At 47.0% G+C, this 26910-nt stretch overlaps 8 protein-coding genes across 8 annotated transcripts; 2 read left to right on the top strand and 6 right to left on the bottom strand.

Moving 5' to 3' along the window:
- Window positions 1–2063: 2063 nt before the first annotated feature.
- LOC131763401 (histone H2B type 1-L) lies at window positions 2064–2444 on the bottom strand. The gene has a single exon (XM_059075541.1). The coding sequence runs from the start codon at window positions 2442–2444 to the stop codon at window positions 2064–2066; it is 381 nt and encodes a 126-aa protein (XP_058931524.1).
- Window positions 2113–13148, top strand: LOC131763386 (histone H2A type 1-like). Its single transcript, XM_067006645.1, has 2 exons — window positions 2113–3494; window positions 13095–13148. The coding sequence occupies exon 1, from the start codon at window positions 2763–2765 to the stop codon at window positions 3153–3155; it is 393 nt and encodes a 130-aa protein (XP_066862746.1). The 5' UTR covers window positions 2113–2762; the 3' UTR covers window positions 3156–3494; window positions 13095–13148.
- H1-5 (H1.5 linker histone, cluster member) lies at window positions 3616–4296 on the bottom strand. The gene has a single exon (XM_059075494.2). It carries the CDS (start codon window positions 4294–4296, stop codon window positions 3616–3618), a length of 681 nt encoding a protein of 226 aa, XP_058931477.1.
- On the bottom strand, window positions 6617–7089 carry LOC136792025 (histone H3.1). The gene has a single exon (XM_067006644.1). The coding sequence runs from the start codon at window positions 7087–7089 to the stop codon at window positions 6679–6681; it is 411 nt and encodes a 136-aa protein (XP_066862745.1). The 3' UTR covers window positions 6617–6678.
- LOC131764223 (histone H4) lies at window positions 7942–8253 on the bottom strand. The gene has a single exon (XM_059077187.2). It carries the CDS (start codon window positions 8251–8253, stop codon window positions 7942–7944), a length of 312 nt encoding a protein of 103 aa, XP_058933170.2.
- Window positions 13149–19848: 6700 nt separating the features above from the next.
- Window positions 19849–24169, bottom strand: LOC131763387 (histone H2A type 1). The gene is made up of 2 exons (XM_059075521.2): window positions 23781–24169; window positions 19849–20165 (listed from the first exon to the last, which is right to left on the bottom strand). The coding sequence occupies exons 1-2, from the start codon at window positions 24167–24169 to the stop codon at window positions 20120–20122; spliced, it is 435 nt and encodes a 144-aa protein (XP_058931504.2). The 3' UTR covers window positions 19849–20119.
- Window positions 22254–22664, bottom strand: LOC131763377 (histone H3.1). The gene has a single exon (XM_059075509.1). The coding sequence runs from the start codon at window positions 22662–22664 to the stop codon at window positions 22254–22256; it is 411 nt and encodes a 136-aa protein (XP_058931492.1).
- Window positions 24170–24483: 314 nt separating the features above from the next.
- Window positions 24484–24864, top strand: LOC131763396 (histone H2B type 2-E-like). The gene has a single exon (XM_059075535.1). It carries the CDS (start codon window positions 24484–24486, stop codon window positions 24862–24864), a length of 381 nt encoding a protein of 126 aa, XP_058931518.1.
- The last annotated feature ends 2046 nt before the right edge of the window (window positions 24865–26910 follow it).

The following is a 26910-nucleotide window of genomic DNA, read 5'->3' as shown; positions in this document are numbered from 1 at the left end:
TTGATATATTTCTGGCACCTAGAAGAGTTTATGGGACATAATATGTGCTCAACAAATATTTATTGAAAGAAAAAATGAACTAGAAAACACTGTACAGGCTGAACTTTGAGATTCAGTTTGATAAATGAAGATGACCATAAGCCTTTCAAATGCCAAATAGATGTACAAGATTCCTTTTTAATATATACAAAATATGTGCATAATAATTCTTAGACATTCACAAAGCAGTCTCACTGATCCTCATGATAGTCATGTGACTAGGAATTGCTGTTATCCCCAGTTTACTGATAGGGAAACTGTGTTTCAGAGAAGCCAAAATCTTGGCCTCTTAAAGTAAGTGGCAAATGTTTTAGGAATTGGTCTCCTAATTTCAAGTGCAGGGCCCATAGGCCAATCATAACAGTGGACACAGGTAATGTTGATTAAAAATGAATTATAAGAGAATTATCTGGCAGTCCAGTGGTTAAGACTCTGTGCTTCCAATGCAGTGGTCGGATATCTAGATCCCACAGGCCATGGCACGGCCCCCCAAAAAAAAAAATTGTAAAAGAAAATGCTAAATACTGAAAGAATACTCTAGAAATAAATCACACTTCTTAGGTCAATGGAGATAAAGGCATAAAGATATAGGAAAGACTGGGCGGTCCCGGCTTGCATATAGACAGGGTGTATGTGTGTGAGAGAGATTGAAATAAAAAGGAAAAAAACACTGGAGAAACGTCAAGAAGGTAAAACAATACAAGTTGGAATTATCAGAGAGGCGATTAGATTTGGGATTGGCTTTGCAGGAGACAGGATTTAGATGGCAGAGGAACTGGGGCTTAACAAACAGAATGGAGAACAGCTATATGGTGCATTTCAGGAAATAACTGTATCTTTCTAGGCCTAGTATTAGTCATGTCTTCACTACATCAATAACAATTCTAATTTCATATCAATGTTAATTGATGTAGTAAAGAAATGAATTAATATTAAACTCCATAAAAATTCTGCATGTTTCTAGTGACCTTTTTGAGGCTACAGGGAAGGCAATCACTGGCTTTTGTCTACAGTTTTGGCTTAACTCTCCTTTGTTCCTGAGCTCATAAGTTCAGCCCAAATTTTGTGCTTTCTATTCCCAGAAGCCCAAGGCCTCCTCTCCTTTAATGGGAAAAGATTGAATAATATCTAGAAAAACAGTAAAGATGTTGGGTTTTACCATCTTAATATCTGATAGTCTGTAGCATGCTTGGGACTTACATTTCCACACTGATTCTTGAGAATGCCTAATTAGCTCTGAAATACGGGCCTAAGTACCGGGAGATTGCATTTCCCCTTGGAGAAAAATGCCATCCTTCATGTCTCAAAAATTGCCTTTTCATTTAGAATTTCTCCCTTATTACAAGGGGAAAAAAAGGTAAAGAGGAAACAGAGTGAGATGAAATGTGGAGCTGACTCAAAAGAAACTGATACTCTAAATTCCTTTTCCCAATTAAAAAATTTGACCATGTAAAAATAATAGTGAACAGAAATGCCATTCCCAAAAGGGGTGAAACATTAAAACTTAAGAATGCAGCAGGATCAAATTACATGAAAAATCTAAAGGGGACACAACCTGCTTGTTTTCCTTTAATTCATTTTTTGGGGTGATATTTATAAAACATGGTGAGGGTCAGGGCATGGAATGGCAAGTGTACGACTGCTGAAAAATGATGTAAGATAAGTAAACGTTCAGTTAAAGAGCATTTGAAATTTGCTAGCCACTAACTTACTCAAAGATTGATCCTCAGAGTAAAGCTGAGCTGGATGGTAAGTGAAATAAGCACAATAAAATTCGTTTTGGGTGAAGGCTGTTAACATGTACAACTTGTTATCAGATCATCTTATGTGAAATGCCACAAACCCAAAATCTAATTTGTTGCACAAATCAAGCAGCATTTACTAAAGGCTTCAGATTAATATTGCTTTTGTCTTTCTCTAAAGCTGTTTAAACTAAGTGCCAGTTCTCTTTGGAAAGCGTGGATGGCTCTGAAAAGAGCCTTTGGATATGACGGAACCTGATCAACTGCTTTGCAGCCGGTGGCTCACTTAGAGCTGGTGTACTTGGTGACAGCCTTGGTGCCCTCAGACACGGCGTGCTTGGCCAGCTCGCCGGGCAGCAGCAGGCGCACGGCTGTCTGGATCTCCCTGGAGGTGATAGTCGAGCGCTTGTTGTAATGCGCCAGGCGCGACGCCTCGCCCGCGATGCGCTCGAAGATGTCGTTAACGAACGAATTCATGATGCCCATGGCCTTGGACGAGATGCCGGTATCCGGGTGGACCTGCTTCAGCACCTTGTACACGTATACGGAGTAGCTCTCCTTGCGGCTGCGCTTTCGCTTCTTGCCGTCTTTCTTTTGAGCCTTGGTCACCGCCTTCTTGGAGCCTTTCTTCGGGGCAGGAGCGGACTTCGCAAGCTCAGGCATGGTGAAATGGCGTTAACAAACCCCTCCGGAAAAAAAGACTGAGCAACGGGAGAGGCGAGTCCGTTTTACTTACAACTGCATATTCAAATGAGACTTAGTAAAGTTCTTTGTCTGATTGGCGAATACTGGTAATGACGTCATTATGAATTTTGTCCAATCAGAACGCGCATTTAAAGGACCGACACTTCTTTTTTGAAACGGAATTACTACTTTACCCAATGGGATAGCTTCTTTTTCGCGCCCAGCTGCAGCTATAAAATTTGCGTTTTTCTTCTTTCTCCTTACTTGCTGCTGGAGTAGGCTTTAGAATACTGCATCATGTCTGGACGTGGCAAGCAAGGAGGCAAAGTTCGCGCCAAGGCCAAAACCCGCTCTTCTCGCGCCGGGCTCCAGTTTCCCGTGGGCCGAGTGCACCGCCTGCTCCGCAAGGGCAACTACGCTGAGCGTGTCGGGGCCGGCGCGCCGGTGTACCTGGCGGCGGTGCTGGAGTACCTGACGGCCGAGATCCTGGAGCTGGCGGGCAACGCGGCCCGCGACAATAAGAAGACGCGTATCATCCCGCGTCATCTGCAGCTGGCCATTCGCAACGACGAGGAGCTCAACAAGTTGCTCGGCAAAGTCACCATCGCGCAGGGCGGCGTCCTGCCCAACATCCAGGCCGTGCTGCTGCCCAAGAAGACCGAGAGCCACCACAAGGCCAAGGGCAAATAAGGCCTCAAGAGCAACGCCTCCGAAACCAAAGGCTCTTTTCAGAGCCACCTACTTTTTCTGCGGAGGAGCTGTGACTACTGTATAGTCTCACTTAATTGCATTGTCATTATTGCCTGGGGAAAAGAAGTTAGTAGGACAATCAAAAAACACTAACCCTACCTCTCGGAATCAAGGCACAGAAGATGTCCAAGAATGTGCAGTGATACGTCAACTTTTTCTTCCGGTTTATGCGCCACCTATCTGAACGTGACGCGGGCTTTTTAACTTTAAAAGTGGATCTCTAACTATTTTTCGCTGAGCTCCAAGGAGTAAAGGTGAAAACATTAAGTGGAAGTAAAGGTAAATTTTTTCTTGGCGAGCGGCCAATAATATATACGTTACTCAGTGCACAGCTGTTTTCAGAGACCTCTGGGTGGCTCTGAAAAGAGCCTTTGGGGTTTGCTTATTAAGCGCCAGCTTCCTACTTCTTTTTGGGAGCCGCCTTCTTTGCCTTTGCAGCTTTGGGTTTTGCTGCCTTCGGCTTGGCAGCTTTGGGTTTCGCCGCTTTGGGCTTCATTGCCTTAGGCTTAGCGGGGCTCTTGACAGGCTTCTTCGGCTTTGCCGCAGCTTTGGTTTTCTTGGGACTCTTGGCCACCTTTTTGACGCCAGCGGCTGCGGGCTTCTTCGCCTTCTTGGGAGTCTTCTTCACCGCCTTCTTCGCTCCCGCAGCCTTCTTGGACTTCTTAGGGGTGGCCCCTGCAGGTTTTTTCGCCTTAGCAGCCCCCGCCTTCTTGGCTTTCGGCTTGGCTTCCCCGGTGGGCGCCCTCTTATTCAGCTTAAAGGAGCCAGAAGCACCCGTGCCCTTGGTCTGCACAAGGGTACCCTTGCTCACCAGGCTCTTGAGACCCAGCTTGATTCGACTGTTGTTCTTCTCCACGTCGTAGCCGCCAGCTGCCAGCGTCTTCTTGAGCGCAGCCAAAGAAAGACCATTGCGCTCTTTGGAGGCGGCCACAGCCTTAGTGATCAGCTCGGAAACTGGGGGCCCGGTCGCCTTGCGCTTAGCCGCGCCACCGCTCGCGGATTTCTTGGTAGACTTCTTCTTGGCAGGAGACTTCTCCACCGGTGCCGGGGCAGCCGTCTCAGCAGGAGCGGTTTCCGACATGGCGATGGGAGAAACTGCTAGAAGAAGAGAGATTCAAAGCCCAAAGAGCAAGTTTTGCAATGCTACCTTGCTCGGGCCCGGGGCTTATATAAGCCGGTGCTGCCCTGTGATTGGTGGAGCGTCCGATCCACCGCCCTCAGGCAGCCGGCTCTCGTGGTTGGACTCCCAAATTGTGTTTGTTAGCTCTAAAATTTGATTAAATGCTAAAAATAATGGTACAGAATTTGACTCTTTGAAGCTCCAAAGGAGGAAAACAGCCTCCATGTTCACATACTTGTTTGTGTTTTTATGAATCACGCGCAATTAATGAAAGATATTTTTAAAAATCCCTTCAGCTTTTCATATGTGTCCATCGGGCGTAAGGCATCGAGCTAGTTAGTTGCATGTTGCAATTAATTTTTACTAAGTACCAAGTGAACTTTTTTTAAAAGGCTTTGTCCCTAAGTTCGGTCTTTGATTTTTGCAAGAGGAAAGATACTAGGTTTCGTGGTTTTGCCATAAACTTTGTTTCAAACTGCTGCAAGTAACACAGGCGCAGGACTGCTGGTTGCCTACAGCCGCAAATTAACCATATAGATCTTACTTTAAAAACCGGTTCTGCCTCCCAAGGAGTTTCCACGTGCCAATGTCTTTAGAGAATGGGATTTTGCCGCTAGGAAAAGTTCTGTTGCCAAAGTGACTTCTTCCAGGAGGAATAGAAATTGCTTTGGCTACAGGATCCAATGACCTGCATTCAAACAAATTTGGTTTGTTTTTGATTGAGATGCTTTCTCTCTTTAATTCCTAAGCGAATCCAATAAAATAAGAACAAAGAAAAATGCTTAACCCCGATAATGTATTTTACAAAAAACCCTGAAACCTGCTAAAAATTATTCAAGGACTTCCAGTAGCCCTCGAAAGCGCAAACTATTTAGATGGCGTGGGACTTTGTCCCTCTTTCACGGTGCTTTTCCCAATGCTCTCAAACTCCTTACCTCTGTCAACATTTAACAAATTATACAGTCAAAACACCCTCTTTTGTAGGAAATCAGTGTGGATATTTTTGTGTGTTTAAGTGAAGATAGACCTGTATCTTCCAGTGAAATAATTGGCCACTGACTATACGTGTGGACTGGCTCTTAAGGGACTGGAGGTTATAGAAGTTTAAGAGAATTCAGGAAAACGTTAACATCCAAGGGAACTGAGGCAATGACCAGGAAGTGGAATGGAGGATGAAGTTTGCTATTTATTGGGAGGTGGGAGGGGGAGGCATGGACAGGATTTTGTGCCTGGATGGGGTGATGATTAGGATCTCTCATGCAATCAACAGTCAATTCTTTCCTGTGAAAAACTGTAGGCCAATACACTTCATCTCTTCAGGAGCTCCTGGAGTTGAAACTATAGCCTACTATGGCCAAATCTAGACAGTGGCCTGTTTTTGTATGGCCGTCCAGCTGAGTTTTTCTGTTTTTAAATTGTATTTTTAAAAAACTGTGACAGACTATATGTTGCCTGCAAAACCTAAAATATTTACTATTTGGCTCTTTTGCTGTTTTGTATTCCTTCTCACAGACACAGTTCATGGTGTGTTGCTATGGGCCTGCCTCTTTCAGGACTATGCAAATCGAGATCTAAAGAAAAGGAGATCTTAACAACATGTTCCAACCAAGTATTTACCACTTTTTCAATCACAAAACTTTCAGAAAATTTGGTAAGGGGGTTGGGGGAAGTCATGTTGTACAGGAGAGGAGTATAATAAAAAGAGCTAACATTCATTGAGCATTTAAGTGCCAGGAACTAGTCTAAGCACGCCCTACAAACTAATTCGTCTGCTACATTTTACAACTGTTCTAGGTGAGTCCCAGAGAAATGAGTAATTTGGCAAAGATTATACAGCTAGTAGTAACTGGCAGCTGTGAGGCTCGAACCTCGACCACTGTTTCTTTCTGCAACAGGAAGGCAAGAGGCATTTTCTGAAGTCAAAGAGCTAGGGTATACTTGGCAAAAACAAAAAAACACCTTCATTTGCCATTTACACAATTATCCACAGAAACCAATAAACTTTCGCAAGGTATGGGCCAGTTTTCCTTCAGTCGCTTCGTGTAGCCAAAGGCTTAATGGTTGTATCACTTTAAGTATGCTTCCCCAGAAACAGCTCAATAGGCTGACTAGGAGCAGAGAATACAGTAACCTCCGTCTGCAGCTTAATCTCCAAATATGCAGCACTGAAGTGACACAGTAACAGTTGAACCCACAACAGCTCTTTCATCAAAACCCTCCTGCCATTTTTCTTTTGGGGGTAACATGTATCCTCTACAATGAACAGTTCCTTTTTGGTGACAGTTGAGGGGCTCTGAAAAGAGCATTTTCGGATGAGGTATATTAATAGGAGACGGTGTAGATTTAAGCTCTTTCTCCGCGGATGCGGCGGGCGAGCTGGATGTCCTTGGGCATGATGGTGACGCGCTTGGCGTGGATGGCACACAGGTTGGTGTCCTCGAAGAGCCCCACAAGGTAGGCCTCGCACGCCTCCTGCAGCGCCATCACGGCCGAGCTCTGGAAGCGCAGGTCGGTCTTAAAGTCCTGGGCGATCTCGCGCACCAACCGCTGGAACGGCAGCTTGCGGATCAGCAGCTCCGTGGACTTCTGGTAGCGGCGGATCTCGCGCAGGGCCACCGTGCCGGGCCGGTAGCGGTGCGGCTTCTTCACGCCGCCCGTGGCCGGCGCGCTCTTCCGGGCCGCCTTGGTGGCCAGCTGCTTCCGCGGCGCCTTACCGCCTGTGGATTTGCGAGCGGTCTGCTTAGTGCGAGCCATACATAAGCAGTTCCAATTACTTAACAGGAGTAAGAGGAGCCAGTCGTCCCAATATATATAGGGACCCTCACGTCTTGATTGGACAATAGACTGCTGCCTGCCCCGCCCTTCCCCACCCACAGAATTGGTTCTGGACTTATTCCTCAAAGAAAAGGAAGCGTTTTCACGCCTCTACTTCGGTCATTAGCATAATGTACAGAGGAAATATCTTGTTGGCTTTAAAAGACTGCAGGATGCATCAAAATTCTTAAAGTGTTATCTAGAGAATCTCAAAGTGCCTTGCACTATTTTAAATACAGTACAAGATGTCATGATTGGGTTGACAAAAAGTTTACTAAATAACATAAATGGGAACCAGCTTATGATAAATGGAGGCATTGAATGTCGAAATCCAGCCAAGTTCTATGCCAGTAGTCTCAAACTTCAGCGTGCTTAAGAACCTCTCAGCTAATTAAAACGAGGGTCAGCCAACTTTTCCTGCAAAAAAAGTATGATAGTATTTTAGGCATTACTCGCCACACTATCATTACTTTGCCCTTGACGTGGGAGTGCGAGCGCAGTCGACATAGGTTAAACGAGCCTGGCTTATACTAAACCTGTACAAATTGGCAACGCAGCTGAGTTATCAAAGAATTCACCGCGGTAGGTGGAAAGGTTGACGAGGGCCTAGGCACTGCGACAACGCGCAACTTAAACTCCAACTTAAACATTTTAGCCCCCCCCAAACCACCAACCCAACACAACTACTCCAAAACACTTCAAATAGACCTTAATGCCTACAGCTCTTTAACAGATTTCGTGGGTGGCCCTAAAAAGGGCCTTTAAGTGACATTATGACGCCTTGGAACAACTCTAGCCGCCAAAGCCGTACAAAGTGCGTCCCTGGCGCTTGAGCGCGTAAACCACGTCCATAGCGGTGACAGTCTTGCGCTTGGCGTGCTCGGTATAGGTGACGGCATCCCGGATCACGTTCTCCAGGAACACCTTCAGCACCCCACGAGTCTCCTCATAGATGAGGCCGGAGATACGCTTCACCCCGCCACGCCGAGCTAAGCGTCGGATAGCGGGCTTCGTAATCCCCTGGATGTTATCACGCAGAACCTTCCGGTGGCGCTTGGCACCTCCTTTCCCCAGGCCCTTCCCACCCTTACCGCGACCAGACATCTCAGCAATTGGATCAAATACAAGGTTCCAATACGCAAAGACGATGGTTTATATAGTGGTTTAGCGGACCTGGTTGGGAACCTGGCAAGCCAGCTGCGTCTCTTCAGGGAGGTTCCAGACCCAAAGCCCCGCCCACGTTTTCAGCCAACTGGAAAGGGCGGTGCTTAAACTACTTGGTCAGAATCGTCGCCTAATAAAAATCCGTCAGCCCATCTTCTACGTTGTGTTGTACTCGCCCGCACCTGGAAGACCTCACTTTTGGTTTGGTCAGGACTTGCTGTCCGTTTTGTTTTGTTTTCTGCCATCTCTTAGCGACTTGTTGCTGCTGGAATGAATGGCGCATCTCAAGAGCGATGATTGAAGGCATTTGGGAGCTTTTGTGAAACCTCGTGGCTGGCCGCCTGATTATAGATCGCTTCCAGGTGGGGGTTTTCGTCGTTCTCAGCGTCGGTGCTCTCCCCTTTTCCTTACTCATCCTATCACCTTACTTTCCCTAACCTCACTGGCTGCCACATTTTGGGGGGTAGTACTGGCTTTTTCAAATTTTTTTCATCTCACTTATCAATACTTCAGGAAGCTGTTTGAGGAATGTAATCTTTTACCTGCAGTTTCCTTTGGTGAGTCCATGAACAAGTGAAAATGCCTCTCAGGGATTACCGCCCTGCCCCCCTCCCCGCCCCGCCCCCTGCTTCTCTCCTTTGTTGAACTGAGAAATCAAGTGCACCCAAAAACTCCATGCCTTTAATTTACAAATACAGTTGCCTTGCCAATGCTTTGCCCTGGAAATATTTATATTCACATCTATGTGTACCAAAGGTGTGATTCTCTTTGTTAAAATAATTTGTTAAGTCTCTTCTCCCACCTTCATGGAGGAAACAAACTGGCTGCAGATTTCTCAGCTTAAAAAGTTTGAGAATCTTTTAATAACCTATAATGGAAAAGAATCTGAAAAATATAGATACCTGTGTGTACACAGATATATAGATATGCTTGAGTCACTTTGTTCTACATCTGAAACTTACATAAAGTTGTAAATCAAATATAATTCAATTAAAAAATTGAGTTTGAGAATGTTATCTTATTTAAATTAAGTACTGTTCAAATGCTTCCTTTTTGTCTTTCTCAGCAAATGATAATGCCTGATAAATTCTTTTTGAATAATTGGGATGAATATTTAGGAGTTTGTTTGTTTCTCACATTAGGAGAGATATTCTTTTCTGAGAGAAATGTTGGCAGTGCTTTACAGTCCATAGAATTCCTTTCCCCTTCAATCAGATGAATAAATGAGGTATACTTGCCTTTCCAATGTTCTGAGGGTTGCTACTGATTCACACTTGTCTGGTTGACAATTCTTAATGTTCTTAGTTCCAAGTGTTGGGCTCAATCCTTTTCATTATTACTGTATTTTCAATTTTATGTGCCACACGTTTATTTGCTTGACACTTGATTTTGTTTTCTCTGTTTTGGTTAAACCTTTGGAATTAGCTGGTACATTGTGTTTACATCTCTTACTTTTCTTTTTTGTTTTTAATTTTTTTTCTCTTTTATTGTTCTTCGTTCAAAATTAGTTTACTGACTAGTAATTAGTACCTTTCCTAGTTCTCATTTCTCCTGTCCCTCAAAACACACACACTAATCCAAAACGCCACTACCCATTGGGAGTCGTTTCAACTCCATGAACTTAACCTCTCAGATCTTTCCTTCCATTCCATACAGTCTTATTTCTCCACATAGATTGGCCTTTTACAAGTTAAAACCTTAATGAAAGCATAAAGTTTCCCTTCTTTCTTGGTCCTACCTCAGAGCAATCACCATCCTTGCTTTCATTTTTAAAGTTTCCTTAAGCATTTATGCCTCCATGCGCTATCAAGACCAATTTTAAAAATTTGAAGATGCAGAATCTACTGCCCTTCCTGGCCTCTTCCTCTCTTCATCTTACTACACCTTCATTTTATGTATTTATTTACTTTTGGCCGTGCCACGAGTCTTGCAAGATCTTAGTTCCCCGACCAGGGAATAGAACCTGGGCCACAGCTGTGAAAACAGTGAGTACTAATCACTGGACCACCAGGGAATTCCTCACACTCTCTTTCTTGAAGTTCACTCTGCCCTGTTCTTGTCTGCTCATGGCTTGAAATCTGATTTGCAAAACCCCTTAAGAAACCCCTTACTTTCTCCTGAAACTCTCTCAAAACCTAAATGTATTCTCTAATATACACAGCTTTTCATGCCTAACACTCCCTCCTTGTTTTATATAATGTCCTACCTTGTTTCCAAAATCTTATACCATGGTCTTTATACTCCCTTCTAAGTGTCTCCTAATTTAGCTAGTTATCATGCCTGAAATATATCAGACAATAGCTGCCAGAAACTCTGATTCCCTTTCATTCACTTCAACTTACTAGCATCTGCAGGGTTGGATACTGAGAAAACAAGAATCAAAATGAAGGTGGGGGTCCCTTGGGGTAGGGGTCCTCTGCTGCCTCACCCTCTTGGGTTTACAATGGGGACAGAGGCTAAGAACACAGTTCCTAAGCTTCTAATCTTTAAAAGCAGACTGGTTTCTATAGACTGAATCTTTCTCTTCCCCCAGAATTCATATATTGAAACCTAATCTCTAATGTGAGGGTATTGGGTATTTGGAGGTAGGGTCATTGGGAGGTGCTTAGGTCATAAGTGGAGGGCCCTCATGAATGGGATTAGTGCCTCTATAAAAGAGACCCCATTGTCTCTTCCACACTGAGAAAATAGCCATCTATGAAATAGGAAGTAGGCTCTTACCAGACACTGAATCTGACAGCACCTTGATCTTGGACTTCCCAGTCTCTGGAACTGTGAGAAATACATTTCTATTGTTTATAAGACACCTAGTCTATGATATTCTGTTGCAGCAGCCTGAGCAGACTAAGACACTGGTACTCTGCAAGTCATGCTTTTAAAAAGTACTCAGATTTTTTTGCCTTTGGTTTTAGTGGTTATTCTGGATTTGCTTCTTTGTTGTTGTTTGTTTTTTAAAATAAACTAGAAAATGCTGTTGGAGATCCTGGCACAGGTGTGCCCAGGTATGGACTGATTCTTGGGTTCAACTCTTATTTTTGCCATTTATTTGTTTCTTGATCTCAGAAGAAAAAGAGAATTTCTTATTATGTGCCCACTATATTTTACTTATTCCCTTGTATTAGACCAGTGAAGTCTGTCAGATAACTCCTAACTGTTCTTGTTTCCTCTCTTGCATTGTAAGGCCTCAACTGTACTCACATCCCCACCATCCCTATCGATACCTAGAACTTTTGGGGCTGTCCAGCTGGCAGGTGTAGATAAGATACTGGAGTATCCCTTTGGGCATAAACAGTTCCGAGAAAGGGACAGGACGCACCCTTACGAGAACAAGGCTTGAAAAACAGGGCAGGCCCGAACCGCAAAACAGGCAAGAATGCCTAAGCCAATCAATTTAAAGGTCACCCCGTTTACCCAATCATTATAAAACTCCAGATGTACCCGCCCTATGAGTAAAATAAACCTATAAAATGTGTGTGATTCCGCTTTTGGGGGTTCCTTATCGGCCTCCTGCGTGAGGACCAGGGAACCCCGATGCATCGGCCTCTAATAAACCTCTTGCGTGTTGCAACGACTCTCGACTCTTGGCGGTTCTTGGGCGAGTGGAATCCCTCGGAGACCGTTTAGGTCTAACATCTGGGGGCTCGTCCGGGATCCCCACTCGCCCTCGGGTCACAAGAACATCGGGAGTCGGAGGTATCAGGTAGGCAGGCCAGAGCCTGATTGTCTGTTTGTCTCCTGTCCTCTGTTAGCCGCCATCAGGAAGAAGTCATGCGAACCGGTTCTCTGTGAAATCTGTAGTGGACTCCTAGCTAGGCAGACGTGCCAATAGCTGGTGTCCACGGACCCTGGGGGACGCCCTAGTGGTCCATCTGGAAGGAGAAACAAATCTTGTCTTCCCTTCACCTGGTCCTGGCAGGTTATACAAACTGCCATCTGAATCTGAGTTGGTTTCAGTTTTAAAACGAGCTCGCGGCGGCAATATTAACGTGTGTCTCCTGAAATTTTATTGTTCTCCTGTGCTCTATCTTTCTTTTGACGGACGATAATGGGACAGACTGTGACGACGACTCTCTCTCTCACCCTAAGCCACTGGACTGAAGTTAGGGCTAGGGCCCACAACCTTTCGGTAGAAGTAAGGAGAGGGAAATGGCAGACGCTGTGTACCTCTGAGTGGCCTACATTTCAGACAGGGTGGCCACCCGAGGGATCCTTTCTGTTAGATAAAATCAGGCTAGTCAAATCTAGGGTCTTTAACACAGGACCCCACGGACACCCAGACCAGATATCATATATCTTGGTCTGGGAAGATCTGGTTCTCTCCCCACCTCCGTGGGTCCGGCCCTTTGTTCCCTCAACAGGCATATCTGCATGCGCACCAGCACGGTCGGAAGTACTAGCTCTGAAGAAAGCCCCAGGCTCCGAAAAGTCATCTGCAGTCCCGGACCCACCAAAGGCGATATATCCAGACTTGCAGTCCGACCTGCTTCTCCTCGATCCCCCACCACCTTACCCTCCAGCCCTAGACCCCATACCGCCTCCCGATCCCCCAGCTCCACAACCCTCCGCACCAACAGGGCCACCTGTCATGGCGGAAAGGGGGGGGTCCCTCGGCGGGCACCAGGAGCCAGAGGGCTATGTCCCCGGACTCTACCGCTCTACCCCTTAGAGAATACGGCCCCCCCGATAACCACGGGAATAGGCCCCTTCAATACTGGCCCTTTTCCTCTGCAGATCTTTATAACTGGAAGATGCATAACCCTACTTTTTCTGAAAATCCACAGGCTCTCACTGCTCTAATAGAGTCTCTTGTCTTCTCCCACCAACCCACCTGGGACGATTGTCAACAGCTCCTCCAGACTCTCCTCACAACCGAGGAAAGACAACGGGTTCTCTTGGAGGCTAGAAAGAATGTGTTAGGCGCCAATGGGCAACCTACCCAGTTGCCTAATGAGATTGATGCCGGTTTTCCACTCGTCAGGCCGAATTGGGACTTTAATACCCCAGAAGGTAAGGAGCACCTGAAAATGTATCGCCAGGCTCTGGTGGCGGGTCTCCATGGAGGGGCCAGGCGCCCCACGAATTTGGCTAAGGTAAGAGAGGTAACTCAGGGGCCCCAGGAATCGCCAACCGTGTTCTTAGAACGATTAATGGAGGCTTTTAGACGGTTCACTCCTTATGATCCAACCTCTGAGTAACATAAGGCCACCGTAGCAATGGCCTTTATTGACCAGGCGGCCCCTGATATTAGAAGAAAGTTACAAAGACTAGACGGCCTACAAGGCTTCTCCCTTCAGGATTTAGTGAAGGAAGCAGATAAAGTATATAATAAGAGGGAAACAGAAGAGGAAAGGGAAGAAAGAAAGCAGAAGGAGCAAGAGGCCCGCGAATTAAGGCGGGACAAGCGGCAAGAAAAAAATTTGAGTAAGATACTGGCCACTGTAGTCAGAGAAAAAAATATTAGAGACAGAAATAGACAGGAAGGGTGGACAATAGATAGAAGGCGACCATTAGACAAGGATCAATGTGCCTACTGTAAAGAAAAAGGTCATTGGGCAAGAGAATGCCCTAAAAAGAAGAATGGGGGAAAACCAACCAGAGAAAAAATTTTTACCCTGGAAGAGAAAGATTAGGGAAGTCAGGGCTCGGACCCTCTCCCCGAGCCCAGGGTAACTCTTAAAGTGGAGGGGGAACCCGTCCAGTTCTTGGTGGACACCGGAGCTCAGCACTCAGTCCTCCTCCACTCAAAGGGCCCCCTCTCAACTAAAAGGTCATGGGTCCAGGGGGCTACAGGAAATAAGCAGTACTCATGGACCACACGAAGGACAGTAGACCTTGGGGTGGGACAAGTAACCCACTCATTCTTGGTCATACCTGAGTGCCCATACCCTCTGCTAGGCAGAGACATACTCTCTAAGGTGGGGGCCCAGATCCACTTCCAACCAGAAGGACCCACCATAACTGACAACAAAGGGAGATTACTCCAAATTTTGACTGAAGCTGGAAGATGAACATAGGTTACATGAAGTGCCCTCGCCTCCACAAGTTGACATGCAGGATTGGGTGACCAGGTTTCCACAGGCTTGGACAGAAACTGCCGGTATGGGAATGGCAAAATACCGGCCCCCCGTGGTGGTAGAACTCAAATCAACCGCCACCCCGGTGACAGTCCGCCAGTACCCTATGAGCAAGGAAGCCCGGGATGGCATCCGTCCTCACATACAAAGGTTGCTGGAACTAGGGATCCTAGTAAGGTGCCAGTCCACGTGGAATACCCCTCTTTTACCAGTTAAAAAGCCAGGAACTAATGATTACCGGCCGGTACAAGACCTACGTGAGGTAAATAAGCGGGTAGCGGACCTACATCCCACGGTACCCAACCCCTACAATCTCTTGAGTACTCTTCCACCTCAGCACACTTGGTACACTGTTCTGGATCTTAAAGATGCTTTCTTCTGCTTGAGACTCTCCTCTCTCAGCCAGTCCTACTTTGCCTTCGAGTGGAAGGATCCAGCCTCTGGAATGTCAGGTCAACTGACCTGGACTCGCCTGCCACAGGGATTCAAGAACTCCCCCACCATTTTCGACGAGGCTCTCCACCAGGATTTGGCATCTTATAGAGAATCCAGTCCTCAGGTAACTCTCCTTCAATATGTTGATGACCTTCTTTTAGCTGCAGAGACCCAAGAAGACTGCATCAGGGGAACTGAGAGGCTATTAACAGAGCTTGAGACATTGGGAAATCGGGCTTCAGCAAAGAAAGCACAAATATGTCAACGACAGGTCAGTTACCTGGGGTATTTGTTAAAAGGAGGACAGAGATGGCTCTCGGAAAGCAGAAAAGATACCGTCGCCCGGATACCGGCCCCCAAGAGTCCCAAACAGGTTAGGGAATTTTGGGGGACGGCCGGATTCTGTAGGCTATGGATTCCAGGGTTTGCTGAATTAGCAGCCCCTTTGTATCCCCTGACCAAAAATAGCATCCCTTTCGCTTGGGGTGATAAAGAACAACGGGCCTTCGACCAAATTAAACAAGCCCTACTATCAGCCCCGGCTTTGGGGCTACCAGATATTACTAAGCCCTTCCATCTGAATGCGGCCGAGAATAAAGGTATCGCAAAGGGAGTACTAACTCAGAAACTGGGCCCCTGGAATCGCCCGGTTGCGTACCTATCAAAGAAATTGGATCCTGTGGCAGGAGGATGGCCCGCCTGCTTAAAAATAATCGCCGCTGTAGCCGCCTTGGTCAAAGATGCTGACAAATTGACTTTGGGGCAGAACTTAACGATAACAGCCCCCCATGCACTAGAAAGTGTGATTCGCCAACCGCCTGACAGGTGGCTAACAAATGCCAGAATGACTCATTACCAGACCCTGCTGTTAAATTCAGACCGTATTAAGTTTACATCAGCCACAGGGCTTAACCCGGCCACCTTACTACCCGACCCCGACCTGGAAAGCACCATCATCATCCATGATTGTCAGGAAGTACTGGCTGCAGCCCACGGTAGCAGGCCAGACTTGAAGGATCAGCCTCTCCCCGATGCCAATGTTACCTGGTTCACTGATGGAAGCAGTTTCCTAGAAGAAGGTAAGCGTCGGGCGGGAGCAGCCGTGGTAGACGGGAAAGAGGTCATCTGGGCAGCCACATTACCGCAAGGGACATCGGCCCAGCGGGCTGAACTAATTGCTATGACCAGGGCATTAGAACTAGCAGAAAACAAAAAGGTAAACATCTACACGGACAGTAGGTATGCATTTGCTACCGCCCACATCCACGGGGCCATCTACCAACAAAGAGGGTTGCTCACCTCGGCGGGCAAAGAAATTAAAAACAAAGAAGAAATAGTGGCCCTGCTAGCTGCCCTCATGCTCCCCACTAAAGTCAGCATCATTCATTGCCCCGGGCACCAGAAGGACAATACCCCGGTGACAAGAGGTAATAACATGGCGGATAGAGTAGCACAAAAAGTGGCGCTAGGGGAAATTATACTAGAACTATCGGACAAGAGTCCTGGGGAACCAAATGACAGGGGAACCACCCCAGCCATAGCCAAAGGAACATTATCTCCTCAACAAGCAAAATCCATGCTACAACAGATTCACAGATGGACACACTTGGGAACCAAAAAGATGGTATCCCTACTACACAAGACAGGTTATGATACCCCTGGACTAACCAAATTAGCTGAACAGATTGCACGGGAGTGCATTCCATGCCAACAGGTAAACTCCCATAAAGGAAAGCTTGAGAGCGGAAAAAGGCTCAGAGGAGACCGCCCAGGAGCCTATTGGGAGGTCGACTTCACTGAAATACGCCCTGGAAGATATGGTAACAGGTATCTCCTAGTTTTTATAGATACCTTCTCAGGATGGATAGAAGCTTTCCCAACGAAAAAGGAGACAGCTACTGTGGTGGCCAAAAAGATCTTAGAAGAAATTTTCCCCCGGTTCGGGGCACCCAAGGTAATAGGGTCCGATAATGGTCCCGCCTTCGTCGCCCAGGTAAGTCAGGGTGTGGCCAAATACCTGGGGACTGATTGGAAATTACATTGTGCCTATAGACCCCAGAGTTCAGGACAGGTAGAAAGAATGAATAGAACTCTAAAAGAGACCCTAACTAAATTGTCCATAGAGACTGGCGGTACAGATTGGACGGTGCTCCTTCCTTTAGCCCTGTTCCGGGCTAGAAATACCCCCTCCCGCTATCATCTCACTCCATTTGAAATACTATACGGGGCCCCACCTCCCCTTCTCACGCTAGGGAAAGGAATAAATCCTGACTGCCAGAATAACACTGACTTATATGCTAGGCTATTGGGACTCCAGTTGGTCCAAAAGGAGGTGTGGTCCCAGCTGGCAGAGGCTTACCGACCGGGAACACCAGCAGAGGCTCACCCCTTCCAAGTTGGAGATTCTGTGTACGTCCGTCGGCACCAAACCCAGACGCTAGAGCCTCGGTGGAAAGGACCATACATCGTCCTGCTCACCACCCCCACGGCTATAAAGGTAGACGGCATCGCTGCTTGGATTCACGCCTCACACGTAAAAGCTGCGCCAGCGTCTGCATCATCGGAATGGCGGGCCCAGAAGACCAGCAACCCGCTCAAGCTCAAGCTCCTGCGCTCATCAGACTCATAACTCTGACTTTGTTACCCCTACTGGCTGTGAGTAACTTTAGTCCTCACCTGCCCCAGCACTTAACCTGGCAGGTAATTTCCCAAACTGGAGATGTAATATGGTCTGTTAGCCATACCGCTGTCCCTTGGACCTGGTGGCCAGACCTCTTTCCCGATGTTTGTAAGTTGGCCCTGGGAGCCCCCCCTAACTGGGATGTAGGGGGATATCACAATCAACAAACTGCCCCGAATCAGCGGCCGCCCGGGAACTGGGGATTAGTCCCTGGGGGGGGAGGTTGTTCGACCATGCCTCGGAGAAGCATGCTCAGGGCCCTCTCCTTTTATGTATGCCCTGGGTTCCATCGTCACCGGTCCCTGAATTATCAGTGCGGAGGAAGAGAACATTTCTATTGCAAGAACTGGGGATGTGAAACCACAGGGGACACCTACTGGAAACCCACCTCTAGCTGGGACTTTATCAAGGTAATGGCCAACTACACTCATCAGAAAACTAGGAGCCAGGGAAATCCCCAATGGGCCAACGTGCCCGAATGTTCAACGTGGTGCCATCCCCTTAAAATTTCTTTTAGTGAACCTGGGAAAAAAAACAAAAATTGGATAGATGGTCATTCATGGGGTATAAGGTTTTACAAAGCAGAGTATGATGATGGGCTTCTAATGACCATCAAGTTGAAGATCGAGACCCCTACTCCCGTCCCTGTGGGCCCCAATCCCGAGATTGGGCACTCTCTGCTACCCTTGGCCCCTCCCACAATGCTACCAGGGATAAGAAACCAGACTTCTGGGCTAAGGGAAATAACAATCAAACCCAAAACCCCCCGGGACCGAATGCTCTCGTTGGTCCAGGCAGCCTTTGAGGTCCTAAATACCACAAATCCAGAGGCTACCAAATCATGTTGGCTTTGCTATGCTGCTCCTCCCCCTTATTATGATGCTATAGGATATAGTGCTAATTATAGTAATGGCAACTCTCTAGATCAATGCCGATGGAAACAAAAAGGAAACAATAAATTGACCCTGTCCTCAGTATCAGGAAACGGTACATGTGTAGGAACGCCCCCACCGTCCCATCGACATCTCTGTACCAATTCAAGCCTCCCACAGGGCTCAGGATATCTCCTCCCTCCTCCGGATGGATGGTGGGCATGTAGTACGGGACTGACCCCTTGCATTTCTCTAGAGGTCCTCAATGCTTCGACCGACTTTTGTGTGTTAGTCCAGCTGGTCCCCAGACTCATCTATCATTCGGATTCATCCTTTCTAGACGAATATGAAGGTAAAAGGAGATTTAAGAGAGAGCCCGTAACCCTTACCCTGGCTGTACTCCTAGGATTAGGGGTGGCAGCCGGAGTAGGAACAGGTACAACAGCCCTCATCCAACAGCCTCACTACTATGCTAACTTAAGGCAGGCTGTAGATATCGACCTCCGGGCATTAGAGAGTTCCATAACTCAGTTAAAAGAATCACTCACCTCGCGTTCAGAGGTAGTAATGCAAAACAGGAGGGGACTAGACCTGTTGTTCCTTAAGGAGGGTGGACTATGTGCTGCATTGAAAGAAGAGTGCTGTTTTTACATTGATCATTCTGGGGCTATCACCAAAACTATGGACAAACTTAGGGAACGCCTGGACAAAAGGCAACAGGAAAGGGAAAATCAAAAAGGATGGTTCCAATCATGGTTTGACAGATCCCCCTGGCTTACTACTTTAATTTCCACCTTATTAGGACCCCTTATTATTTTGTTGTTGCTCTTAACTTTTGGACCATGCATTTTAAATCGCTTGTTAGCCTTTATCAGACAGCGTGTCAGTACAGTACAAGTGTTAATGCTAAGGCAACAATACCAGAGCTCGAAAGAAACTGAAATTCCATGATTGAAATTAGTTACAACAAGAAAAGGGGGGAATGTAAGGCCTCAACTATACTCACATCCCCACCATCCCTATCGATACCTAGAACTTTTTGGGCTGTCCAGCTGGCAGGTGTAGATAAGATACTGGAGTATCCCTTTGGGCATAAACAGTTCCGAGAAAGGGACAGGACGCACCCTTACGAGAAAAAGGCTTGAAAAACAGGGCAGGCCCGAGCCGCAAAAACAGGCAAGAATGCCTAAGCCAATCAATTTAAAGGTCACCCCGTTTACCCAATCATTACAAAACTCCAGATGTACCCTCCCTATGAGTGAAATAAACCTATAAAATGTGTGTAACTCCGCTTTTGGGGGTTCCTCATCGGCTTCCTGCGTGAGGACCAGGGAACCCCGATGCATCGGCTTCTAATAAACCTCTTGCGTGTTGCAGCGGCTCTCGACTCTTGGCGGTTCTTGGGCGAGTGGAATCCCTCGGAGACCGTTTAGGTCTAACAGCATCTGTCATTTATTATTGTGTAGTGAATTACCGGAAAAGTTAGTAGCTTAAAACAACAAATGTGTTATCTCACACAGTTTCTGAAGGTCAGGAATCAGAGAGTAGTTTAGCTGGGTGGTTCAGGTTCAGGGTCTCCCAAGAAGTGAAAAGTCAAGCTGTCAGCAGGGGTTGCAGTTACATGAGGTTTGACTGGGCCAGAGATGTCTCACTCACACGGCTGTTGGTAGTTGCCCACTGACTGTTGGAGAATGCATGAGCTTCGTATCGTGCTGGCGTCTCCACAGGGCTGCCTGAATATCTTCTCAACATGGCGGCTGGGGTTCCCCCATGCCATCCCCAGCAAGTGACCTGAGAGAGAACAAGCAGGAAACACAGCACCTTTTATGACTTAGTCTCCAAAGTACTCATTGTCACTTTGGCTTTATGCCACACCAGTCTCTAAATCCAACTCACATTCAAGGGGAGAAGAATTAGGTTCCTTTTCGGGGCTTGGGGGATCTTATTCCCCCAACCAGGGATCGAACCCGCGGCCTCATCACTGAAAGTGTGGACTCCTAATCACTGGACCGCCAGGGAATTCATTTTTTGAAGGGAAGATTATCAAAGAATTTTTGGATATTTCCTAAAACCACCTTTCCTACAATCAAGCTTAGGCTTCAAATAGAACATGTTCTCACTGACCCATAAGTACACTTCTGAGATCTGAAGTTCAGATCACAAAAGACTCCCAAATCCCAGCAGATGTCCTTGTTGAGGAGGACTTCTGCCTTTCCACTTAAAGGAAATTAGGCTTTTCTGCCCAGCTCTTCTTTCTTTGTTTTTTGTTTGTTTGTTTGTTTGTTTGTTTGTTTTAACGATTTCTCCCCTTTATTTTCCTACAGTCATTGGAGCCTTACCCAGATCTCATCCGCTTTCAGGGTTTGTTGAAAGAATCCCAAACAGATTTACTGGCTTTGTCCTCCCAATACTTGGCTACCTTTAGAAAAGACAGACTTTTCTAGAGCTAGTGAACGATTAATATGCTCCTCATCTAAACCTGGGGAGCTATTACCAAGTTCACATATGAAAAGACATGTGAAAATACTTTGGAAACTATAAAGCTTTATATAATTGTTTTCATTAATATTATATCTACTCCCCATAGAGTTCAAAAAGAATCTGTGATGAAATGTGTAATGCACAAGGTGGGAAGCACTCAGTGACTGAGGCTATCTTCTGTCTACAAGGTTGCTAATCAGCAATACATTCATTCAACTAGAATTTAATGAGCACCTGCCTGTGTCAGGCTTTTTCTATTCTGGAGAAACAACAGTGAACACGAAAAAAATCTTTGGCCTTATATGTATATGGTGAGAAAAAAGGGGCAAAATTCGACTTTTAATACAGGTTCACAAAGAGTTGGGAGACTACGCTCCTGGAGCTAGTATTTCATACTTGTGAGTGTGACCTCATGTAAGGGATAAGGAGACAAGGGGAAGTCCACACGTGGTGTGCGGGGTATTACTGTCCCAAATGGGTTCACTGTGGCTTCTGCCTCAGGGAAGTCACCAGATGTTGATGGCATGCATGGTGCCTGTGGATTGTTCCTCGTGCACATCTGCATTAGGAGGCTCCTGAAAGCTGTCAAATAAAAAACAGCTAATTTGTTAATTTTACAGTATCACATCTTGGAATGGGTGTGAAGGAGAGTAAACAGTTCAGAGCTTTATCCCGTAGGGTTACCAGGTGGTACTACTAAACACTTAGAAATGCAATTCTCATGAGAACAAAAATGCCTAGTTTGAACACCCTGTAGCTTCAGCCAGATTCATTCTTTCCTTTTAGAGTTGTATAAAAGAAACTGAATTAGTACATTAGAAATCTGCCCACTACTGTTAGATCCCGGGCAAACCACCAACATTGTCTGGCTTAATCGAGATGCACGCTGCCCCTCCTGGGACCCTGGACAGTTCAAATCAACAATTGATTAGGGCATGCAAAGTGCTTGTCCTTCCATGCACTGCGAATACATCACAGAACAATCAACCAGAACTCCGCACCCCGAACTCTATCCGAAGTGGGGGAGAGACTGACATATTTATGCTCTGAATCCCAGTTTACTTGGTTGACAGCGTTCTTTTGTTGACTGATTCTAGTGAAATCTTTGATTACTCAGGTTTCAGGTGACCTTATTGCTGGAGACACTGTTGCCCTTATAAGCTGCTGTTCAACAAGTCCTTTTAGATAGCTAACAAAATGAACACGGCATGTGTAGCAAGTACTCTGTATACCCATTTTGCACGGCAAATATTATGTAGTTCCTGAAGGGAATCCTTCTCCCCCATTTTCTAAATACCCATCCTAGTATAACAGCTACTCTCAATGAAAATAGAAGTGGCTCTTAAAAGAGCCTTTGGGAGGAAGCAAATGCGCCCAAGCCAGATTAGAAAAGCCAGTTTACGCCCTCTCTCCGCGGATGCGGCGCGCAAGCTGGATGTCCTTGGGCATGATAGTGACGCGCTTGGCGTGGATGGCACACAGGTTGGTGTCCTCGAAGAGCCCCACCAGGTAGGCCTCGCACGCCTCCTGCAGCGCCATCACGGCCGAGCTCTGGAAGCGCAGATCGGTCTTGAAATCCTGCGCGATCTCGCGCACCAGGCGCTGGAACGGCAGCTTGCGGATCAGCAGCTCCGTGGACTTCTGATAGCGGCGGATCTCGCGCAGAGCCACCGTGCCCGGCCGGTAGCGGTGCGGTTTCTTCACGCCGCCCGTGGCCGGCGCGCTCTTCCGAGCCGCCTTCGTGGCCAGCTGCTTGCGCGGCGCCTTGCCACCGGTGGACTTGCGAGCGGTCTGCTTGGTCCTAGCCATGCTTCTACGCTAATGCCGCGAGAGAAGCAACTGAGTGCTTCCAGGACCAGACTTTATACAGATGATCCGATCCTGATTGGCCAGAACTTTGCGGGAGTAACCTGATTGGCTTTTAATTCAATCTTCATTTGTTTTTTACCGCCTCTGAAAAGGTTTTGTTTTCCATACTATTAATTTTGTGATTTCTATTTTCGCAAGAAAGAATTATGGCTGTACTCCATCCTGAGTTTATGGTTTTCGACCAAAACGTTAAGATTTCATCAGTAAAAAAAAGGAGTCTGGTTCAGAATTTGTGGAAGTCAGCGCCTAAATTGTCCTAAAAGAAATGCATTTTTTCATTGGAGAGTTTTTCCCTTTTCAGATAATGTGGGGGAAAGTTACAGAAAAATAATGTATTTGCTAGTCTCTCTAAATAGTATTTCCATTTCATAACTGCATCAGGATCTACTTTTAATGACTGTACCAAGACCTAAAATACAGTTTCAGAATAGACTGGCACACCGGCCTCCTGAACTGAACACAAAACTTTGCCCAGCGTGGTGTGGGGAAGGGGGAGCTTGATGTGTGCTTGACTAAATACTAGTAAATGACTATCTGACTTCATTGATTGATTTTGATGCAATCAAATGGCTGATATATGTAAATTGTGTACTTAGCAGGCCTGGAGTAATGATGTTTACATTGATCAGTGATTAGGTGTTTTCCTGTAAATAGGGGTAGCTCTGAAAGGAGCTTTCGAGTAGGGGCAGTTTTAGTTAACTAATGGACCATCGGGTTTTAAAGATGAAGACCCAGAAACAAGACAAAATCGGTTTAATATTTAACATATTTGCTGTAACAAATAATCACCGGAAATGTGTTCCTGGGGAGGGGACAATAAATGCGGCCACTTTCATGGTTTTACAATCGAGTAAACTGCAAGCTAGTTTTTGCCAGATGAGTTAACGAATGCTCGGTCAATTCAATAGGACTACATATTTCAACGTAAGGTACTGTAAACTTAGCCAGGGATACGTGATAGGTTTCAGGACAGTGTTCAGTTCTTCCACTTAAGTTGTGGGTGGCTCTGAAAAGAGCCTTTGTTCTTAGAGATTAGAGTATTAATTCAGACCTTACTTGCCCTTGGCCTTGTGGTGGCTCTCAGTCTTCTTGGGCAGCAGCACGGCCTGGATGTTGGGCAGGACGCCGCCCTGAGCGATGGTGACTTTGCCCAGCAGCTTGTTGAGCTCTTCGTCGTTACGGATGGCCAGCTGCAGGTGGCGCGGGATGATACGCGTCTTCTTATTGTCGCGGGCCGCGTTGCCCGCCAGCTCCAGGATCTCGGCCGTCAGGTACTCCAGTACCGCGGCCAGATACACCGGTGCGCCGGCCCCAACCCGCTCGGCGTAGTTGCCTTTGCGGAGCAGGCGGTGCACTCGGCCCACGGGAAACTGGAGCCCGGCCCGCGAGGAGCGGGTCTTAGCCTTGGCGCGAGCTTTGCCGCCTTGCTTGCCACGTCCAGACATAGTGCAATGCTTATGCACCTACACCAAAAAAGACTAAAGAGAAAGAAAAACGCACAACTTAAAACCGCATCTGCGCGCGAAAAAGAAGCTATTCCATTGGCCAAAGTTGCGGTCCCATTTTAAACAAGACAAATGCAGTTCCTAATAATGCGTGTTCTGATTGGACAATATTGAAAAAACGTCATCGCTAATATTCTCCAATCAGAAGAAGAACTTTACTAAACCTTATTTGCATATGGATTTGTAAATAAAAAGGACTCGACCGACTTACTATTATCTCTTTGCTTCTCGGGAGTCTTGTCAGTTCTTTCGTCATGCCAGAGTCAGCTAAATCCGCTCCGGCTCCGAAGAAGGGGTCCAAGAAAGCGGTAACCAAGGCCCAGAAGAAAGATGGCAAGAAGCGCAAGCGCAGTCGCAAGGAGAGCTACTCTATCTACGTGTACAAAGTGCTGAAGCAGGTCCACCCGGACACCGGCATCTCGTCCAAGGCCATGGGCATCATGAACTCGTTTGTCAACGACATTTTCGAGCGCATCGCGGGCGAGGCGTCGCGCCTGGCGCATTACAACAAGCGTTCGACCATCACGTCCAGGGAGATCCAGACGGCTGTACGCCTGCTGTTGCCCGGGGAGCTGGCCAAGCACGCCGTGTCCGAGGGCACCAAGGCCGTCACCAAGTACACCAGCTCCAAGTGAGCCGGCCCGCTGCCACACAAGACCCAAAGGCTCTTTTCAGAGCCACCTACACTTTCAGAGAAATAGCTGGTGCACTTGCCTGTAGCCTAGTTTCTCTCGGGAGAGTAGGGGGCTGGTTTGGGAGCGGAAAACGGGGTAAAAACTTTAAAAGCTCTCCGTAAACATTCTTGTATACGCATTTATGCAGTGTCATGCAAGTTTAGTATGGATTCTTCGGCGTCTTTTGAAAAAGATTTTCAGTTTTGCCCTCAGCTCCAATAGCCAAATTTCCGCTTTTGTTTACACTTTTTCAACACAAGGAACGCTCCCCGTCTCTGATTGGGCAGCAGCACTATTTGAAAAGCCCGCTGTGGGCTGCAATTGGCCAGATAGTCTGTCATGTCATCAGGGTTGTGCGTTTCGATTTACTCGAAAGTAAAAGGATGACTTGCTTTATCTGCGGAAACGCACCGGGCTCTGGAGCCAAGAGCCATAAAGCTGACAATTAACGTTACTGTATTCTGCAGTCTGATCCTGGGCGAAATTAACCTCTCGGTGTCTTTTCTCATCCACTACAGAATGGGTACGATAACATTAGACCTGTCTATCTATCCTACGGAGATCTTAGGGTGAGTTGAAATGATTTATGTCAAACTGCAACGGGCATATTAATGGTCAGGGACGTTCCTTGAGAAAAGGTTGAACAAGGAACCCAGCAATTTGGGAAAGCCGCGTTCGGGGGAGTAGTTATCTGGCAGTGATTTTAGAGTCCACGATTTAAAATCCCGCGATAGAAGTCAGAGAACTCAGTATTTAAGAGAAGGGCGTGTTAGACCTGAACGGTCTCCGAGGGATCCCAACCCGCCCAAGAACCGCCAAGAGTCGAGAGTCGTTGCAACACGCAAGAGGTTTATTAGGAGCCGGGTGCACCGGGGTTCCTTGGTCCTCACGCAGGAGGCCGAAGAGGAACCCCCTCCTCCCCTCCTCCCCTCCTCCCCTCCTCCCCTCCTCCCCTCCTCCCCTCCTCCCCTCCTCCCCTCCTCCCCTCCTCCCCTCCTCCCCTCCTCCCCTCCTCCCCTCCTCCCCTCCTCCCCTCCTCCCCTCCTCCCCTCCTCCCCTCCTCCCCTCCTCCCCTCCTCCCCTCCTCCCCTCCTCCCCTCCTCCCCTCCTCCCCTCCTCCCCCCCAGCGGAATCACATACATTTTATAGCTTTCATTTTTCATTATGCAAAGTGTGGCTATATCAAGGGTTTTTTCTCATTGGTTTGTTTGTTCCGGACCGGAGTGCGGACTTGGCTCTAGTTCCTTGATTGGTTAGCTGTCGGATGCCTACTTTACATTTACCGGAGTGGGGTCTTGGCTCTAGTTCCTTGATTGGTTAGCTGTCGGATGCCTACTTTACATTTACCGGAGTGGGGTCTTGGCTCTAGTTCCTTGATTGGTTAGCTGTCGGATGCCTACTTTACATTTACCGGAGTGGGGTCTTGGCTCTAGTTCCTTGATTGGTTAGCTGTCGGATGCCTACTTTACATTCTCGTGTTTTTGTGGTGGGGGGTTGAGTCACATGAGTTATGGTTGGCTTAATCATTCTTATCCCCTGCCGTAGTTGTTTGCTCGCGGTTAGGGCATGTCTCAGACATGTCCTGTTTTCCAGGCCTTTGTTGTTTGCTCGGAACGGTTTCTGCCCAGGGGGGTAGGGGTGTAAGTATAGTTAAGGTCCTACAGGCGTATTTACTTAACGCATGGGCTAGCTAGGAATATTAGGGAATGGAGTCTCTCAAGGCATGATCGAAAGTCCTTCAATTCCCCCCTTCCCTGCATCTTTCAACAGTGCCTAAATTCTTTTTTCTGCATTTGGAAGCATGAACGTTTTCCGCCACCCTGTCATCCCCTCTCACCAGTAAATGACTGCTATTGTAAATCTTTTTTCCCCCATTAACAGCAAAATAAGCCTCACTACCATATCCCCCCTCCAGGCTGTAACATTTCCTGTCTTCCCCTATTGTCACTTCCCTTAAAGTTGTAGGTATAGACCCTATGTCAGACAGTCTTGTCCCTGTCACAGGCA

This window comes from Kogia breviceps, chromosome 10, assembly GCF_026419965.1.
Source record: "Kogia breviceps isolate mKogBre1 chromosome 10, mKogBre1 haplotype 1, whole genome shotgun sequence".
NCBI classification, from domain to species: Eukaryota; Metazoa; Chordata; class Mammalia; order Artiodactyla; family Physeteridae; genus Kogia; species Kogia breviceps.
This window is presented reverse-complemented; position numbering and strand designations above follow the sequence as displayed.

Excerpts from the sequence above, each read along its gene's own strand:
- LOC131763401 (XM_059075541.1), bottom strand. The coding sequence starts at position 2,444 with ATGCCTGAGCTTGCGAAGTCCGCTCCTGCCCCGAAGAAAGGCTCCAAG.
- LOC131763386 (XM_067006645.1), top strand. The coding sequence starts at position 2,763 with ATGTCTGGACGTGGCAAGCAAGGAGGCAAAGTTCGCGCCAAGGCCAAA.
- H1-5 (XM_059075494.2), bottom strand. The coding sequence starts at position 4,296 with ATGTCGGAAACCGCTCCTGCTGAGACGGCTGCCCCGGCACCGGTGGAG.
- LOC136792025 (XM_067006644.1), bottom strand. The coding sequence starts at position 7,089 with ATGGCTCGCACTAAGCAGACCGCTCGCAAATCCACAGGCGGTAAGGCG.
- LOC131764223 (XM_059077187.2), bottom strand. The coding sequence starts at position 8,253 with ATGTCTGGTCGCGGTAAGGGTGGGAAGGGCCTGGGGAAAGGAGGTGCC.
- LOC131763377 (XM_059075509.1), bottom strand. The coding sequence starts at position 22,664 with ATGGCTAGGACCAAGCAGACCGCTCGCAAGTCCACCGGTGGCAAGGCG.
- LOC131763387 (XM_059075521.2), bottom strand. The coding sequence starts at position 24,169 with ATGTCTGGACGTGGCAAGCAAGGCGGCAAAGCTCGCGCCAAGGCTAAG. Across the intron at positions 20,166-23,780 it reads CACCACAAGGCCAAGGGCAA|GTCACTTGCTGGGGATGGCA; the intron begins GTAAGGTCTGAA and ends GTTCTCTCTCAG.
- LOC131763396 (XM_059075535.1), top strand. The coding sequence starts at position 24,484 with ATGCCAGAGTCAGCTAAATCCGCTCCGGCTCCGAAGAAGGGGTCCAAG.